The sequence below is a fragment of the Bactrocera neohumeralis genome, chromosome 2 (assembly GCF_024586455.1).
Source record: "Bactrocera neohumeralis isolate Rockhampton chromosome 2, APGP_CSIRO_Bneo_wtdbg2-racon-allhic-juicebox.fasta_v2, whole genome shotgun sequence".
Classification (NCBI taxonomy): domain Eukaryota; kingdom Metazoa; phylum Arthropoda; class Insecta; order Diptera; family Tephritidae; genus Bactrocera; species Bactrocera neohumeralis.
In genome coordinates, this window is record NC_065919.1 from 27880176 (window position 1) to 27901391 (window position 21216).

At 34.5% G+C, this 21216-nt stretch overlaps 1 protein-coding gene across 4 annotated transcripts in view; it reads left to right on the forward strand.

Moving 5' to 3' along the window:
- The window catches only part of LOC126767918 (organic cation transporter-like protein), a 107890-nt gene extending 86777 nt beyond the window's left edge, over positions 1–21113 (forward strand). For all 4 annotated transcript variants that reach the window (XM_050485705.1, XM_050485702.1, XM_050485703.1 and 1 more), the window contains 5 exons: positions 11685–12889; positions 15076–15230; positions 15301–15469; positions 15536–15996; positions 16069–21113. In XM_050485705.1, the coding sequence (XP_050341662.1) occupies positions 11685–12889; positions 15076–15230; positions 15301–15469; positions 15536–15996; positions 16069–16565 (2487 nt within the window). In that variant the 3' untranslated portion in view covers positions 16566–21113. The remainder of the gene's footprint in view (positions 1–11684; positions 12890–15075; positions 15231–15300; positions 15470–15535; positions 15997–16068) is intronic.
- The last annotated feature ends 103 nt before the right edge of the window (positions 21114–21216 follow it).

The window sequence follows — 21216 nt, forward strand, 5'->3', positions numbered from 1 at the left end:
TCGAGTCATGAATCTTTGAGTGTGATCCCGAGACAAAGAGACATTCTTCATTTTCTTTGGAGATGACAGAGGGGATCCAAGCAGCATGCACCTCTGTTTCGCTCAATTCTGGCTAGTATGCTACTACTGTATATTACTTATACATATGTATATAGCCAAGTACCTTAATTTAGAATGAAAAGTGTTTAGAATTTCATACAAGTGGCTTAAACTAAATGCCGTGGTTGGAGAAAACACGAATTCGAAAATTTCATTGAACGATATGTTTCAGTCGACGTTAGAAAATCCTTGAATTCGGAACTTTAAAAAGCAGAAGAAGCTAACTAAAAGTATTTCCTTTCGAAAATGCCTAAATTTTTACAAAGTATTATATATAAATAAAATAATATTAAAAGAGAGAAATAAATAAAATATAAGGAAAACCCCTTCTTATTTGCACCAGAACTACATAAATTCTATTAAAAAAATAAATTCATAAAAAGTTATATACGAAGAGAGAGATGAAAAACATTCAGTTATGAATTAATCAAAAAGTAGCATCTAAGGCAAATACTCGTACATACACACACGGCAAAAGTTTCAAAAACGATCAGATTGGTGGGGCAATTGAGAAGTGGAAAAAGAATTCCTTTTTAAAAACATTTAGATAAGCTTCTTAATTCTGAGAAAATTTATTGGCTTTTAAGTGAAGCTTCTTTTGATATCACGTTTATTCGAGTTTTTTGTAAATTTACTTTTTACACTCCAAGAAAATAACGAAACATGAAAATAATTAATTCGTTCTAAAAAGGCCTACCTTGACATTCATTAGTTAATAGTAGTAATGAAAATATACACACATCTTCTAACGATGAAAGAATTTTTCAGAATTTTATGTATCAACGTTTCCTTTTACGCGTAAAAGTAGTAGTAGTACTATGTTGGTGACAGCGTAAGGTTTTTTCAATTAGAAAGATGGCATCTCAACAGGAATTATAAAGCTTGTTAATGATTGTAAAATTGTCAGTCACATGCATACATACTGCAATATGTGTATCAACATCAACATATACGAAAGCATACATACATATGTACATATATACACATACGAATGCGATGCTGCTGCTATCTATTTCCACTTCAGTGGCTATGTTGACATGGAGTGGAAAGTAATTGCGTTGTTGTCGTTGCTCCAGGCAATTTGACTCTTTATTATTTAATGATCCTTTGCTTGTTGGAGTTGCCTTTTTCATAAAATAAATTTACAAAGGAGTCTATATATACATTCATTATATAAACATTTCAATTTCCTCCAAGTATTTAATATTGAGAAAAGGTGGCATCTCCTGAATTAAGAATTTTAATAAACATTTAAGCAAGATGACTTTGTATACATACATATTCATTATTATATATTGAAATCGGTAGATTAAAAGGTCAATGATATGCTCTCTTCCTCTCAATGTAGTCTTCAATTTATACAAGCACAACGTTGTAGCCAAGCTAGAATACCCTTCACAGATGCATTCGTTATACCATAGCAAAAAAGGGTATACAAAATTTTTTATTGATTTTTATCGGTACTATCCGTGCTATAATAGGAAATAATAATCTGCGCCGAATTTCATGGAGACAGCTTCACGAATTCCGATCCCAAATTCATGGAGAGCACTATAACTGCCGATAATACATGGGTTTAAGAGTTTGACATGCAAATAAGTCAAGAATCAACGAAATGGAGTGAAAAAACTAGCCGAAACTAAAAAACCACGCTAAATCCGCTCAAAAATCATTCATTCATGCTCACTTTTTTTTCGATATTCGTAGTTTTGTGCATCATCACATCCGTCGAAGACGATCAATTAATGGATTTTACACGAAGATAATTCGAACCACCATTGTGACCGAATTTAAAGCCAAAAACACAATGAATACCATCGATCATCATATTCACCAGATTTGGCTTCGTTCCCCAAACTGAAACGTTTTCAGTCGATCGAAGAGGTAAAACAAAATTTGCTAAAGGAGGTGAATGCCTTCCCAAAAAATACTTATGAAAAGTGTTTCAAGAGCTGGAAAAATCGTTGGCATAAGTGTAATACATCTGGATTACTTTAAAGGCGACAAAATAAATATTGATGAATAATTAAATATTTTGCGTTTAGCACTAGGCAATTTCAGCTGCCGTTTGAGCAATGATTAAATTATTAATTGTTCTGTTCATTTTTTAATAAGTTACCTCCAATAGTACATAATTTAAGCACAAAGGGTGTATAGCAGATTTATTGTTAATTCTTGATTATCCAATAGTTTTCAGTGAATTTACTACTTTTAAAAACTGAGCAGATTTTTCTCTTAAAGTATTTTTTAACCATGCCGATGCTTAGTTCAAGCTTCAAGTTGTTGTACAACCCAATTCACGAACATACGATAATTTGATTTTGAACGCTTGAGAACGACATGCGATAGACTGATTTGGGTCTTCCTCAATAGATGCGCTAGCGGCAGCAATATTCTCGACACTACGGGCACTTCTTTATCTCATTGGCACGGAAACATTTTGTACTGTGCGTGTGGATTCAAATTTTTCCACTAGACGCTCAATTGTTACGCTCAATTAATACGACCATAAATTGGACGTAGCGCTCTTAAAATTGAGACCATTGACTCCAAATTTCGTTAGTAAATTTTAATAATTTCGACTCTTTGTTGGATCGTATATCTTACCATGATGAAATGGCAAACCTTACTGAAGATAAATGTCAAAAGAGCGGGAAAAAATATGGAGCCGTTTGCTGTCCCTATCAGTCTACTTTTGTAGCGCCTCTATTAAAAAACCCGTTACAAGCTAAACCACTCTAGCATGTACTAGGACTGACTACAATTACTCAAATGAAATTAAGATCAAATTTAAGGTGTCTGAGGCTATTGCAAAGTCGACAAAATCTTCAAATGGCAAATGTTAATCCATCTCATAGCAGATTCCATAAAAAAATATTTACGTATTTACGAGTATGTTTTCGTATCCTATGTACAACTTTGTCTCTCGCTGTGACCTGTCAAGGTGCAAAAATTTCATTTTAATACTCCTACACGTATATTTAAGTATGTAATCACCTAATAAGGAGACGAACATTTTTATATTCGTTCATGCCTTATAAACGAACATATTAAAGTACTTTTACTTTTCGTCTGGTTTTGACAGCTGACAATCAAGATTATGTTGTACATATAATTGTCAAAATGGCGACAAATTGTTTGTTGCCCTTCCGAATGCAATTGCCACGATGCCCAGGTGATCAGATTTAAATATGTATACATACTTATACACATGATTACAGTACTTTAATATTTTTTATGTGTATAATTAAATTTAGTTAAATAACAAATAACTTTCAAAGAGGAAAGTTAGAGACAAAAAAATATTTTTTTATATATATATTATATCTTCTACTACGGTTTTCTTACCTTGGCAATCTAATTTTGAAAACACTGAGTCCATCTCATTGAGTCTGCAGAAGAACTCTTAAAAATTCTAAATGTTTAGTTAACTTTATCAATGAAACTTAACATTTTTACAAGTACCATGTACATATGTATGACATATTGAGTTAACTAGTCTATCTTTCCTTTGTCCACCGTAGTTCTATTCTCACTCTTTATGTCATAGGTTTTATGAAAAGAAGCATACAATTCAGTTTCCATCGTGAATTAGACTCTCTTGAATGATAACTACCTATGTATTATATATCATAGGCTATTCACTAAATTTGAATTTTTAATGGTCTCTACAATTTTATGTAGCTTTCATCATGCGATCGATTGACGAACTTAGTTTAGTTTTATTTGTCTTTTTTACCGACTCTAAGACACCCGCTTTAACAGAATTCTAGACAAAATTCGAACGAAAATGCTTTCATTACCTTCATAATCACACGCACAAGTCCTTTGAACTTCGCTTGGAGCCCTCTCTAACGTACAAATATTTCAGCAAAGCAATCGGTCAGAATTCGCCGAAAATATCTAACGGTTTGGGCCGCTTTATGCGAAGAGTGTAATAATTTGAACAAAGTCGTAAAAAATTAAATACACACTGAGTGTCAGTTTATGGCGCTGCTGATGATACCAGTCCAGCCGCGGCTGTCAATTTCACTTCATCACCGCTACCGAACTCAGATGTCCGCTTATTAACAGTAATAAAAGCCATGAAAGGTGGAAGAATGGCAAAGTGACGCGCATTGGCAGTTTTTGTTGTCTTTTCGCTATTTAAGGTTTTTGTTTTCTTTGAGATTTTGCCTTTTCCATCGGTTAATTAATATAATATTGGGCTTAAATGTTTATTTATTCGCCGTCGAATAGGCAACTTTCACTTTTATTTCCTCCTGTCGCTTGTATTAATTAGTGTACGCCTTTTTGTTGTTCTATTTAAAGGGAAAAGTCGAACTTATGTGGCAAAAGTGTGTGATGTAAATTGGCGGCGGTTTCTACATTTTTAATGTTATATAAAATGCTTGAATATTTACATAAGTAGTTAGGGTTAAGTTGGGTCTCCCCATAAAAACCTGCATAATGTGTTGTGCGCTGAGAAAAGGACCCTGGGAAATACTTATAACTAAACAAGTTTATTTTAACTTTTATACAACAAGCTAAATGGTAATATAATATGTTTGCGTTTTATGATATCTTAAAAAACGTTTTTTCACTCTAAGGGTATAAGGTTTTTCTTAAGTAAGGAAAAATAGAAAATGTATCGGGTAGTCCCACACATTCTCCATCACATGTATAGGCCCCGTATAAAGTGGGTGCCACAATTAATGAAAAGCAATAACGAATATATGATTACACTAGTTTTCAATCGCTTTGCGACTGTGATGTTTTTCTAACACGTATGATTTTTTGTGATGTAGTAAAGGGATGCGGGGTCAAACCAAAATGGAATGGAACATTTTTTAACTCAAATCAAATTGGTAATCAGGAAACCTCAAATACTCCACAGACCTCGTAACCTATCAGACACAAATTTTTCCTTCAGATATGTTGAGTAGTGTTATTTACTATGATGCTCCCAGGGAAGTACGGAATTTAAGGAACACTATTCCTTAAAACATTTGGTAATTTCCAGATAACAAATATTATTATTTGCTATTCCTCTCCAGAGATTCCAGATTCTGACTGTACCGTAGACTTGAAGATTTCTTTTCGATTGAAATTATCCGACTTGCTTAGATTCTTAATCATCATCTATATTAACTACCTTGGAAAACAACATTGATATTAAGAAAATATTGTTACTCACTAATGAGCAAACTAAAACCTTCCGAATTCATTATTTTTTATTGCCTTAAAAGCATTAATAGACATCTCGCCAGAATCTAACACGCTCAGTTAGACCCGCGCTTTTGGTTAGGTAATAAAGCAAAGCAAAGCAAAGCAAATTCTTATAATAAATGTTGCTAAATGGTTTTTATTTTTTATTTTGAATTTTGAATGTATTATAAATTCAATAATATTTCATTATTAATTGTTATTTTTAAAGGAATTTTGGAGAGTTTGGTTGAAGTTTCAAGGAGAAAAATTGTTGAGAGTTAGGAAGACTGTGTCTCAGATAGTGTGAGAAATATTATATCAAAACAAGCATATCAGTTCAGCGGTTTCTAGACGTCTGCCTAGTACTACGGATGAGAATAAATTAGAGTTTTATATTTAAATAATATCATTCCCGGTAAAAGCTTCTTATTTCATTCGTGAACAAATGTTTAGCGGTCACTAGAGCCATGCATGATATTTATTTTTTAAATTGCATAATATTGCGCGCCAGTCGTTTCTTACTTTTGCAATGTGGCGCCATTTGGAGGTTCCAACGAAGACAGGTCCTTCTCCACCTGATCTTTCCAACGGAGTGGCGGTCTTCCTCTTCCTTTGCTTTCCCCGGCGGGTACTGCGTCGAATACTTTCAAATCTGGAGTGTTTTCGTCTATTCGGACGGCATGACCGCTGCTGTTGTTAACTCAGCTATAACCGCGTAAGCGGTGTCTACCCTCGTAAGGAAGAAGAAGAATATTGCTAGCTAATGTCCCTTCTACACATTCCTCTCTATAGAAATTCAAAAACATCAAAGGTCTACGGAGCTGTTATTAATAACCCTTGAGGTTCGAAAGTTTCGGCTCCACCCACCAACTAATTTGAAAAATGAAACTGTAGAGATTTCCCACAATGGAACTCGACTGCCTGATAACAATTTGTGATCAGTTGTATTTTTTGTTTGCTATTAAAACTCATACCTGCAATCACTTGGAACTTTAACAGTCTTAAAGTTGGCTTTAAATTTGCTTCAAAGTCACGCTAAAATGAAAATTTATTTGCTCTATATGTCCTCTTAGCCCACATATAACATAATTACTGTTATGAATTAAAGGTACAACATCAATTTATAAGATTTTATAGTTTTACGTTTTTTCTGATAAAACTGTTCATTTTGACCATTTACGAGTGAAAGCTTAACTAAAAGCGAATTCTAGTGTTGTCGAAACCTTCAGTTTATTTCTCCCATCGTTTATCTTTGCAAGCTAACGGGGCTTTTATGTTTACATTTGCATCGTTAAAGCGCCAACCTGTTCCGGCAAATACACACATGTATAGTACATATGTATGTGCTCTTATGTATAATTTACCAGTGTACATATTGTCAATAAAAACGTACATTTTGGTGAATCATCGAGTGTTTTCTTAAACAAAGGCCATAAGTTACGCCAGTGAAGCGTCTGCAGTGCAAAATAATCCTACGTTGATTGGTTGCACCAAATGCATTTACATAACTTAAACAGAAATAAAAATGTTTGTACATATCTACAGAGAGATACTACTTTTAATTAAAAAAAAATAACTAAACTTGTATGTACCATCTTATCAAATATAATCCATACCTCTGCTACGTTCATCGAGTATCTCTTTTGCGACCTCTACTTCTTCTTTTTCTTAATTGGCGTAGACACCGCTTACGCGATTATAGCCGAGTTAACAACAGCGCGCCAGTCGTTTCTTCTTTTCGCTACGTGGCGCCAATTGGATATTCTAAGCGAAGCCAGGTACTTCTCCACTTGGTCCTTCCAACGGAGTGGAGGTCTTCCTCTTCCTCTGCTTCCCCCAGCGGGTACTGCTCGAATACTTTCAGAGCTGGAGTGTTTTCATCCATCCGGACAACATGACCTAACCAGCGTAGCCGCTGTCTTTTAATTCGCTGAACTATGTCAATGTCGTCGTATATCTCGTACAGCTCATCGTTCCATCGAATGCGATATTCGCCGTGGGCAATGCGCATAGGACCATAAATCTTTCACAGAATTTTTCTCTCGAAAACTCGTAACGTCGACTCATCAGTTGTTGACATCGCCCAAGCCTCTGCACCATATAGCAGGACGGGAATTATGAGCGACTTATAGAGTTAGGTTTTGTTCGTCGAGAGAGGACTTTACTTTTCAATTGCCTACTCAGTCCGAAGTAGCACCTGTTGGCAAGAGCAATCCTACGTTGGATTTCCTGGCTGACATTGTTGGTGGTGTTAATGCTGGTTCCTAAATAGACGAAATTATCTACAGCTTCAAAGTTATGACTGTCAACAGTCGACCTCTACTAGACATCGTTTTTCCAATTGACACGTTACATATCCAAACTAATAAATATAATATATTGAGTCCAGAAGAGATTATCTAATATCTCTCTGATGTCAATACGATTTTTTTTACCGATTCGACATCGTAAACTTTTAATTGACAGTAATTTATTCAATTTTAATTCATATTTATAGATAATCGTTTGTGCGTTTCCCAAATTGTAATGGTTATTATGAATAAAATACACCAACACGTGCTAATGCATTTGAAGGGGATCGGACTCTCTCTTCAACCAAATTTAAATTTAAGTAAACCACCACCAAAGGAAATGTGTTCTTAATTTGTAAATGACATCCATCACTTTTGCCAAAAGCTCTGTGGTGAGTTCAGTAGAGCAATCAACTAAGCGTAGGTCATCCATCAAAGCCAATAGCGTCATGAAGATATGCATTAACATTACCCTTTGCAATAATTATAAATAGTCTTTTAATATATGTATGTACGTACTTATATCTGTGTAAATCTTAAGTTTGAGGAGATTAAGAAAGCCCTAGAATATAACTACGGGTACACAGTAATTTATAATTGCATATTGCACAATAATATCGATTTTAATCAGTAAGAAGTGATACTAGAAAAACTTGTTCCCTGCTTTACTTTCGAATTATCGAATAACATCAAGAAACACCTAATAAAAAACATTGACATAATCAACAAAAATTATTATAATAAGAAAGACTGAGCTTTTAAGAAAAGTTCTGGAAATAAGCAATAATTCAACAATTAGTAGCAATTCCTTTTTATACTCTCGCAACAATGTTGCTAAGGAGAGTATTATAGTTTTGTTCACATAACGGTTGTTTGTAAGTCCTAAAACTAAAAGAGTTAGATATAGGGTTATATATACCAAAGTGATCTGGGTGACGAGTAGAGTCGAAATCCGGATGTCTGTCTGTCCGTCCGTCCGTCTGTCCGTCCGTCCGTCCGTGCAAGCTGTAACTTAAGTAAAAATTGAGATATCATGATGAAACTTGGTATATTTCTTGGCTCCATAAGAAGGTTAAGTTCGAAGATGGGCAAAATCGGCCTACCACAAAACGCCCACAAAATGGCCTATAAAGTGTCATAACTAAGCCATAAATAAAGGTATTAAAGTGAAATTTGGCACAAAGGATCGCATTAGGGAGGGCATATTTGGACATAATTTTTTTGGAAAAGTGAGCGTCGCCCCGCCCCTTACTAAGTTTTTTGTACATATCTCGGAAACTACTATAGCTATGTCAACCAAACTCTATAAAGTCGTTTCCTTCAGGCATTTCCATATAATGGAAGAAATCGGATTATAACCACGCCCACCTCCCATACAAAGGTTATGTTGAAAATCACCAAAAGTGCGTTAACGGACTAACAAAAAACGTCAGAAACACTAAATTTTTCGCAAGAAATTGCAAAACGAAGCTGCACCCAGGCTTTTTTTTAAAATTGAAAATGGGCGTGGCGTCGCCCACTTATGGACCAAAAACCATATCTCAGGAACAACTCTACCGATTTCAATGAAATTCGGTATATAATATTTTCTTAACACCCTGATGACATGTACGAAATATGGGTGAAATCGGTTAACAACCAAGCCTTCTTTCAATATAACGCTATTTTGAATTCCATCTGATGCCTTCTCTGTATAATATATACATTAGGAACCAATGATGGTAGCGGAATAAAACTTTACAAAAATACGGTATTTGAAAAATATGTAAATGACGTATAATGAAATCTCGATTATCACTTTATCATGCGAGAGTATAAAATGTTTGACACCCGAACTTAGCCCTTCCTTACTTGTTTAACGTAACTTAGTTATAACAGATAGTACGATTGTACTTATTAGCCTTCCATGTAGCCCATAACACCAAAATTGGTAGTTCGCATGCATTCGATTCCAATTCCTATTTATATTTCTTTGGAGAAGTTATAAATAATCGATGTTGTCGGAACCGACATGATGTCTAGTCATAAGAAGTGAAAAGTGAAGCTACAGTACTCCAATTGGCCTCTCTAGATCTCTCGGTTACCTGCATTTATTTCTATTTGAATGACAAGACTTAAACTTCGAATTTAAAATAAAATTAAGAGAGATCATAAGCACCACGGAACTGGTCTAATTCCATAAATCTGAAAATAATAGCAAACTTAAAAAATATAATTTTTGTTTGTCGAGTTAAGTCCTCCACTACCGAAATAATTTAATAGAAAGGAATATGCAAACCATTTTAAATTTATCAAACCAAACAAAACGCTTATATTTAAATGAAGTTCGTGTTTTCTTTAATACAAGTTGGCAATGCAATACAACCTTTACACTTCTGTCCACGCAAATTTAATTATGCACCCTCTGGAGCTTTTCGCAAAAACAAGCAGGCGGCCGAAAGTGCGTGGTGCGTGGTGCGTGGCCTCAAAAGAGTGGTAGTATAAAATCATGTCGCACGTAATAGCTCACCTGTGAGAGGAGTAAAAGCCCAACATACAGTAGTGTCCGCTTAGTTTGACTTAAAATTTATTGGGTTGCAAGGAACTTAATGAAGATTCCTTAGGGAAGAAATTCGCTTAATACATATGTTTTTTCATATACTAACATAGTAAAATAAATTTGAGGGAGTTTTAATTATGTAGAGATATTTTTTTTTATAATAATCTGGAGCGGTGGCCATCATAGCAGTATCTACTGTACATACATATATAAAACAAACGAATACACACACATATACATATGTATGTTTCACGCTACGCAAAAAAACTTTACCGTATTTCATTTTTATACTCTTGCAACATGTTGCTACAGAAAATAAGAGTTTTGTTCACCTAACGGTTTTACGTGTCACCCAAAACTAAGCGAGATAGATATAGGCATATCTAGTATATATGTACATATGTATGTATATAAACAGTAAGTTTGATATAAGATAGCTTAATGAAACTTGGTACACAAGTTCCTTGACAAGAACGTAAGGCGTATTTCGTATATACATACTTATATGATATATAATATATAGGTATATGTATATACATATGTGTATATATAATTGCTTGGATTCCGATCCTCTGATTGACGTTTTGCATCTTAAGGTATTTCTCTGGCCTTGATTCTTGTAAGTTGCAAGAATAAAAAATGTTCGGTTACACCCGCATTTAGCGCTTCCTTATTTGTTCAAATCTTGATTTAAATGACTTCACGTGTCACAAACCTGTTTGCCTCAGTGGGCACGCAAAGTTTTGGGCTTCCTCAGAATATTGCAAAAGTGTTGTTATAATTTTAAAGTTGTGTACTGAAATGTAGCTAAGGAATGTCAATATGCAGCTGTGTTAGTGAATTTCTCTGTTGTTTGTTTTAAGATAGTAATTCGGGAAATCCAGACGCTGCATGTCATTTTGCACAGTGGGACGAGTAGTTAAATGAAGTAAGTTGAACAAAATTATCCAAGATGACTTTTTGACTTATATAATAGCTGCTTACTCCTCATAGTCTTTATATTTCGAGAGAACAAAAACAAATATTTACTATTGAAAATCGCTTTTTTGTTGTACAAAATATTCTCCATTAAGATCTATACACTTTTGAATACGTTTGAGCCCATTTTCGAAGCAGTTTTGCCCCCCCGAGTGAGGTATCTCTTAAACATGCGTTCTAAACGCATCAACCGCCTCATCAGGTGTCGGAAATCGTTGACATTTTAATTTACTTTTACGCATAAGAATAAAAAGAAGGTAATCGGTGCCAAATCAGGACTAATCGGAAGATGATTCATCAAATGATGTTTTGAAGGGTGATCCATCTTCGGCCGTTGGTTTTCTTAATTTCTTAAAAGACAATTGGCAACTAATATCGCGCTGGTATCTTGAGCACGACCCACTGTGGGTACACAAATTGCTACGTATAATTTCTCCTGGTGAGAGGAGTTCTGAAAAATGTTGTTCATTTCCAATTGAACTGAGAGCTTAAAACAATTTCGTCAACAAAAATCGTTTTTTTTTAGCTCTCATACTTTTCTTTATTTGATGTCCAGCTGCAATTTAAACACCTCTTTCTTTTACTTTTAGGCCGAATCGCCGTTGTTGCCCACCAGCAACAAAGACAATACCAAACCAGCAGAAGCGAATAATAATAACAGCAACAACAACAATAATAACACCGTACCTAACCACATATCAGCGAAAGCACACCAACACAACTACACAGCCCTCGATACCACCGCAAACTCACCGATCCACCAATGTTCCTCAGACACACTCAGTCACAATCCCAATCACAACCACAGCGTTTACAACTCAACTAACATTACAGCCGCCTCGAGAGAGCAACTTTCAGCTAACAAGCTTTATCTGGACGCACTTGCGCCATCAGCTTCGCCCACCTCATCTGGACCGAGTATTTACGGCACACCGGCCAGTGAATGTCGACGTCGCAGTTCGGTAGCATCTTTACAGTTATTTGATAGTAATACGGTGACTATAACCACCACCACATCGACAACGATTGATGGCAGCGGTCAAACTGAAGAGAGCATAATCGATTTGGACGACAACGCGGATAATACGGACAGCGATAACTATAGCGAATCGAACGATAACAGTTATTCCACACCCACCACAGCGACACTGTATAGCAATTATCACTACAACCAAACCCCCACACATACACATCAATATAATTTATATCCAAAAGACTTCTTCTCCAGCATCGAAGGCGAACGACCGGAACATTGCTCGAAAATGAAGACGAAAGTCGATGCTGTTGGACGCATAACCGGAGAATGGGGACGCTGGCAATTACGTACTGTATTACTGATCTTCTTGTGTAAGATACCATCCTCGTGGTTTATGGCTTGTATAATATTCACAGCGCCCGCACCGCGACATGGTGAATTCTTTTGTAAACCGCCAAATACGGTGGGCGCACAAAACGACACACTGTGGATAAAGGTCTCACATCCGCAAAAGGAGGAGGTGGATGATCAAGAATTTAGTATAGATTTTTGTAATATATACCAGGATGCACAAGAGCATGCGCATCACTATTACCGCTATGAACGACCCGAACTGGAACCGCGCGTATGGGAGGAACCGACTTCGCGCAATATGAACATCATCCCATGCCAGCAGTTCGAGCATAGGGCCGAGTACCATTCGGTAGTGACCCAATACGATTTGGTATGCTCGCGTGACATCCTGGTGTCAGTAACACAATTCTTCCATTTGTTTGGCGTCCTCACCGGCGGCATATTGGCGAATCATCTGCTCAAATAGTAAGTGGTCTCATTTTAATTAATTCATAAGTTTTTGTTGCCTATAGGAAGTGGATATCTCATTACTTTTGAGCTCTTGAGCTCAAAAGGTGGCCCTATTCATTGTTTCGGATACATTTTCTTGAAAATTCATCTGTAAAATTAATTAAAAGTTTCCTTACAGTAAAGCCTTTTCAGACAAAAATATATGTTTAGGTTAGATTAAGTGAAGTCACAGTTAAACAATAGGCCATACCAAATAATACCATCACAATATTACTCAACATTAGTTTCGTAAAAGCAGAGAAGCCACGAAATGCTCAGAAGCTCCAAATAACTTCGACAGTTGGGATTGGGAAACACGGAGTTTAATATCATGGTGGAAAAATTTAAAATCGACCTTCTAATATCAAATCCTACTAAATTAAAAAACAAAAACACATTATAAATCGTAGACGTGCGTCGGGTACAGGTCTACAGAGCAGTTCTTCAACGTTTCCAATGCGGTGGTCGATAACTTATCTTTCGACTTTTGCTCTTCCCCCAATGGCACTGATCAAGTTCACCTTTGAGCTTCAAACGTCACACGACATTGGAATCATCTACCAAACAGTCAATAAGATTTTCCATTTCTTTGATATTCAAAACACATACCTTTTCTGGAAGCAGCAAACTCAGTTGAAATCCATCCAATAATTCTCTAGAAGGGAGCGTCTTCAAATCTTTGCCGATTGTATCCAACAGAGGAATGTAAACTGAGACCTTGTAGTATTCTTGGCAAGTTCTCACTCAGAAATTTTCGCGTTTTGTTTGCCGGCCGCAGATTCTTGGGTTTTCTTCGTCAACTTTCAGTTCTGCCGCCATTTTTTCGATAGAGATGGATCGATTCTTTCTGAAAAAGCACGCTGAGTGAATGAGTCAGAGATAGAATATCACATAGACAAAAAATCACAATTATAAATTGAATTTTCCCCCATTTCCCCCTCTGAATCCGCCACTGGGAAACATAACCATTTAGGGTACAAAAGAACAAGCACAAGCCAACCTTTTTTCTAAGGTAGAGATGTATCTTAGTATTTGAATCTCAGAACAAATCATTAAAGCAACTAGATGCCAAAAAGGATCTATAGCGGCATGTCATGTTTGATCAAATGTTAGACTTAATATAGAATGTTATTCGAAACAGTAACTATTAAAATACCTGCTGAAAGCTCAAAAGCCCTGAAACGTCTGATATAAGTCGTAAAATAAATAATGCTTCATCGTTTTCTACATTGCTAACAAATGTGCGGATTTTATGTTTATAAGTTCGAACCACTCAAAATATATGTCATTATTTCGCATCCCAGTTGCACATTTCGATCTTACACGATGTGTAATAGGTCTACACCTTCCTTACCTTGTCGCAAACTTCTAACAGTGTTTGAATTTTTCTCATTTAATAATCATTATTCTTTTACTTTTGTCTTCCGCACCAAACTTCAAGTGTAACTTGTTGTCAAAATTAAAAATGTTCAGCTGACATGTCATACGAAGCATTATAGGTCTTTTGATTTTTATTTGGTGCTTCACATTCTAGTGAAGAGATGATTGTTATGGTTCCATCTCCTGAATTGGGAGAATTTTAAGGTGTACTGTAGGTTCTGAGAAAAGCTTAGTGCCGAAGAACAACAAATTATACGATATTGAAAAAAGTCTTCAAGAAGACCAATATGTCATAGTCAATTTGACATGTCATCTGCAATACTCGAATCAAGATGACATCAAAAATAGCCATAAACGTTTTGTTATCGCTTTTGAAAGAAATAAAGATATTTGTAAATTTAAGGATGTTTATATAGTTTTGGTTAGAAGTGATAACTAGTCAAAGGACAACAAAAATTTGTTGAGCTACTCACGAAACCTTCCAAAATACTCGCCTCAGTATATTGCATTTACACCTTCTAACCCACGATTTAAAATTAGTAAGTGTCTTGGACAACAACAAATAAAGTATGTATTGCTGAAACCCAAATGAACTTAATGACCGCTACCAAATCTAATTCAAAGAATTTAACGAGCTACACTCTTTATAGTATGTTACAACCACCCTAACCTCACTTAAGCGGCATTAACTTTTACCAACATATATACTAAATATTAAACACTAATAATTTTAGATTTAACGATACTCACATGATAAATATAACTAACTGTCTTCGCCACAGCTTCAGTCCACGTAATGTGATGCTCTTCGGCATGATAACGCAGATATTCTGTGGCAATCTCACGGGACTAGTTGCCTCATACGAATTACACGTCTTCTTCCGCTGCTTGTCTGCGGTATGTTGTGCGCAAATGTACACAGCTGGTGGTGTAATAAGTAAGTAATACTTTTAACAAGCTTCTTGCAGGCTGCTCAAGATCACTTTTACGTTGACTCATTTTTACAGTGGCCGATATAACGGGTGGCGTTTATAAGACTTGCGTTTCGACACTCTTCGAACAATTCTGGTCAATAGGTGTTATACTACTGCCCGGAGTGGCGAGTTTCTTCTCCAGCTGGTCGCATCTCTATATGGCCATCTCATGGCCCACTGTGATACTCATATACTTGTGGCGGTAAGTTGGAGCCAGTCGATCGCTTTGTATGTCGTAACAATACTTTATATACATTTTATATGATAGTTGGATTCCCGATTCACCGCGCTGGATGATACAGCGTGGTCGTGTAACAGACGCTAAAAATATTCTCATGCAATGTGTGGAGGTGAACGGCACGCGTTGTGGGCTTCCGCACGACATCGATCAGCAGCTGCAATTGCAGGCGCAAACCGCTATGGACGCACCGCCACCACCAGGCTGGTGGTCAATATGGAAGGGTAAAAATGTCGTGCGCAATTTGATCTGTGTACACTTGGCGTGGTCCCTCTACATTGTCGTGTACTACGGCATGTTGCTGAACATACGTTCGTTCAGTCGCGAGCATCTCGAAGTAAACACAGCTGTGGCGGGCTTGAGCGAAATAATCGGCACTTTTATTGGGCTCTTCCTGATATTGAAGACTACGCGCAAATGGTTGTGGACCGGTCTTTTCAATGTTGTGGCCGGCCTGATTGCATATCTCGGTTGGCTGGTGCCAACAGACTGTAAGTTAGCCTTGTCATGCAAATAGAACTATTTAATTTATTAATTTGTTCCTCACTTCCGCCAACATTTAGTACCGTTCGATGCACGCGTTGCGCTGCTCATGCTCTCGGCTATGATCTCGAAAATGGCCATCTCCACCACACTCTCCATACTCACCACCTGCACCGTTGAGCTAGTAAGTGAGGAGAAGCGCAAAATCACCGCATTCTCGGCGATATGTTGGGCACGTTTTTGGCTACTGGGTGCGCCATTTATCGGCGCTACTGTGATCTTTGGCATGATGGTGCCGCAAACAGCTTTCGCGTCACTCGCAATTGTTGGTGGTGTTTTAACCGCCCTCATTACAAGTCCGCGTACAATAAGGAAGGAAGCGCTTGGCGGCAGCAATCGAGCGACCGCTACACAGGTGGATGGCATCGATAATAAAGGCTTCACAACGGGACCGACACTCAACAATCCAATATTCACAAATATTACGAAACTGGCAGCACCCAACTCTAATTTACCACCGCCAATGGTGCCCGGTGTTTGGACGACGAAACATCACGAAGACAGTCCACCCGTCTAACCCCCAAACTACAATACGAATAAATGGCCATCAATCGGCGATATAATTTCGTAAATTATGTCGCTTGTAAAAGTTGTTATGCTGTGTACAGGATTGTAACGCACTACGCTTCCTCGCATAATGTCACATGGTCGACAGAGGACGCCAGTGGTTCGCTTCACATACAATTAGACTATATAAGTAGTAAACATAACAAATTTTATTTCGAACAAATTTATTTTAACCATTGCATAGGTAGAGAATCGAACGCACTCGTTTTTGAGACCACGATTGCATCGTATGTTACAATTCTGTCCACACATTCTTTCTTTGTTAAATAGTTTCCTTAAAAAGTCATAATTATTAAATGCAGTTATAGTTGAAGAGGAATGAGATAAAGCTATAAGCAAAAATATTTATATAATATAAAAATATTACGTATATAATGTAACTAGTGAACAGATATATGTATGTATATGTAATCTATATTAGGGTGGTACTTAAACAGAGAGGGCAAGTTTTTAAATATCACGTAGATACCATTACAATCTAAGTCAAATATATATTTCTTTGATTGCATGTGTTACACGCAGGGTAGCGAATTTTCTAACTAAAAAAAATTATTAATAATTATAATTTCTATTTTTGATTCCAATGTGGGGATTAAAAGTTTTAAGTTACGTCTTAATTTTCTCAAAACAGAAACTAAAGAAATTATTTTTATTATATACATATGTATTATCTCTATTTTTAGCTCAGATATGGAAATTCTGAGCTAAAAATAGAGATAATATTTTTTAGGGAAATAATTTTTTTTTAATTAAAAATGTCTTGGTTTATAAATTGAAAAACTATTTTTTAATTTAAAAATTTGAGTAATAAATAGTTTTGTTTTTAATCAAAAGCAGAATGAAAAGTGCTAAAAGAACAAAGATTTACATATTTCTAACTGAAACATTATAATAAAAAGCAATTAAATATATTATTAGACAAAATAGCTAAAATATGTTGATATTTTATTAAAAATAAATTTCCCTTTTCAAAAGTTAACTAAAATGTAAGAACAGGAAATATGCAAACGCGAAAAATATAACGATTCCAAAAGAATTTCTATTTTTATTTGAAGATTGGAATCAAACATTATTTTTTGATCCGGTATTTGATAAACCCAAATTTATTTAATTATGTATTTTTGATTCTTAAATCGATTTTTGGTATTACCGTTTTTCAATTCGGCATTTAAGGTTAAAAATTTAAAAAATATGTTTAATTCTGTTTTTTAAGATTAAAATATAAAAAGAATTTTAATTCAAATTATGTTTCAATTATTTTAATGTAATATTTGCAACCCCAAGTTCACGGGAGTTAAAGTTCGATATGGAGACTAAGGACCTTAAAAATTTATTTTCTTATGCTCAAGAGCGACGCTACGATAGCCAAAGATATCGTCTGATCACTGCGCTTACCTCAACTATCTATCAGCACCAAATTCTCAAATTTTATGTCATAACATTGACTCTTGGAGCAATTGGCCATAGTTGTGAAAGAATAACTCATTTGACGTTTTAAGGGCCACCCTAATGTAATAATACTTAGAAATATAAAAAATAAACTATCTGTGAAACCATATAACGAGAGTAAGAGATACAAATTTATGCTATAAGTCTATTACCTATATTATAATAATATAATTATGTATATACCAAGTTTAGGGAATTCAAATGCAATTATTTCCCACAAACCGTGTTTTTGAATTGTTAACTCTTTTGGAAAGATTTTTAAATACATAAATATTATACTTTCAAAAACTAAATACTACGCCCAAATTAGTTCATTCAACAGCGAAGCTAAAGCTTCACTGAAAAACACGCCTTAAATGCACAAACTCAGCTTGAATGGCATGTGAAATTACATACTCATACTCATAGAATATCTGCTGTCAAAGCGACGGATAAGTTGTTTATGCAAAATAACATGGCTTTACAATGCAAAAAATATACAAATTAACTATCAAATATGCATACAATCATTTATATATGCATATGTATATGTATGTGTGTGAGTAAATCTCAATTATAAAATTTTAATAAATCTTTAATCAAGTCCAAACTGCAATTTGTCGGTTCACAAATAAAATAAGAAAAACTTGATAATAATATTGAAAATGTTCTTAGAATGTCCAAATGTCAGTATAGTATACATATAATTTTTCAAATATTTTGGCAAATAGATGCAATAAAGGTGACCGACAATTTCATACCGCTAGTTTCTTTGAAGTTCCTTTAACAGAAAAATAACATGGTTCGTGCCGCCATGTACGAAAGGAAAGCAACTACAAAAAAGAATTAACTGACAGCTTATTAGACAGCTACATATGTCAAAAGATGTATCGCTTTTTATCTAATATCTAATTTAAATCTGATAAAGTTAGAAAAAAATGGGCAACATAAGTCACCTCAACTTTGTAGTCCTTCTTCTATCATTTTTATCAGTGCGGAATTTCTTTATATCAAAATTAGAGTTAAGTTTCAGATAAATAAATTAAAAAATAATAATAATGTTTTTGTTCGAAGCCGAATTATTCACATCATACACACATACATATGGATATACTACATATATAACTTTTTGCTGGAACTGTTTGCCTCGCACTATGTGAAATATATGTACATACATACATATGTATATACATAATTATTCAATGCACATCAAGCTTCAGCGATCTAAACAAAAGTACAAATATTAAGTAAAAAAAGTTTGAAAACAAAAACGAAAAACAAGATCAAAAACGAATTGCTCATAATTTAACAGTAAAATTGAAATCAGATAATTTTTACAGTGTGAAATGTTGAAAACAAACACTAACTTAAAGCCTGGGTTTTTCAACTGTAAATACGGCCCAATATATATTTGGCCGGACTAACCAGTTTAAAAAATCACAGTGCTATATATATATTTACTATAATAAAGTAGTAACAAAAGTAGTAAAATCCGAAGTGTATTCTTAACTTTTCAAATAACAGAAACGTTTTTATTTTTGTTTTGTTCAAATCTGTTTTACGTAAATCATTTAAGGGCGTATTCTAATCTAGAGGCCCGAAATTCGAGCGCTTTTTTTTAACAATTGTTAAAAAATTATTTGATATTTTTACTATCCATTTTTTATCATTTGTTTATTTGTAATTGAAGTGTAAATTAATTTAAAAAATAATTCATTGAGTTATGCGTCGTTGAAGTAGAGGGGAAAAAGGCCGTGTCCTCATCGCTATGATTTCTGCCTTTGAGATCATCTGAAAAATAAAACAATGATAGATTATTGATTAGTACAAATGTCGCTATCTCAAAACTGAAAAGAAATTTCATAAAATTCAGACTACAAAAAAATAATGCTCGATATTTTCACTATTTTTTTTATTTCTCGAAAGATTACAAATTTCAATTTTTCATGTGATAGAGAGATATTTAAAGAATTTCCATGCCATATTTCAGCTACATTGGCTGATAGAAGTTTTTTTTTAAGTTTAGCTTAAACCGCTCCAGTTGTCACAAAGAAATTCTAGAATAACCCCTTAAATTGAAGATTTGTGAAAAATTCTGAAAGTAAAAAATCAAAACTATATTCAAATTGTATACATAAATTATTAATTATAATGGTAATTTAGATTAAACAAAATGATTTTTGTTTTATAACTACAAATTTAATTAGAAATCGTGTTATTGTTGTCGCTGCTGTTGCATCGGCCGTAAACACTTCACAGCGGTCGAGCGGCAGTGTTTAGCGTATCCGCTCCGATTACGTCAAACAACCTTTTGTCGCGGGACCAAAGGAAAGCCTCATCAAAGCATTCGGTTTCCAATATTGATGAAAGCGCTTAAATTTTCTGAAAATGTTTTTGAAACTCATTTTAACTATTTTCTTTCTTAGATGAAATATAATATTAGTAGGTACATATATTATATGTATGTATGTAAGTACTAAATATTACATACATACATATATTGTTTGCATATTTAAGAAATTTAGAAGCTAGAATCTCAAAAATTTATGCAAACAGTCAATTAAATTTGAATGCTAAATAAATAAGGTTAGAAATGAAATACAAATGGCGCTGCTAAACAGTTAGACAGTTACCTAAAAAAAAGAATAGTAAATTGAGGTTCAACAAAATATAATTTTAATCAGTTTAATTTACAAAAAAATAAATATCACAAATAATAAAAGACAAATGAAATGCCTAAGAAACTAAATCAACTTTTAAATACTATTCATTTGTAGTAATTAAGTAAAATTTTTCTGAAAATTGTAACGGTCTTGCAACGTTACATATACCTTAAAAATATTACAGCAACAAAACCATGTATTAGGCATCATAAATGATAGTAATATGCTTTCTAAGTACATAAATGCACTTTTCTGTACACACGTGTGTATGGATGTATGTATGTGCATGGGAAGTTGAAATGTTAAATAATTTTGAAGAATATATGCATTAATGTATTTAAAAAAGAAACTAAATTCTGTAAAAGAGCAATATTTTTTTAATAAAACGGGCAAAAAATACTTGAAAATTGCGTGTCTAATTATTTATTATTGAAATTTATAACAAAAAAATTTTATATTTTATATAAATTTTAAAACCAAGCATATCTTTTTTTTTATTTTAATTGAATT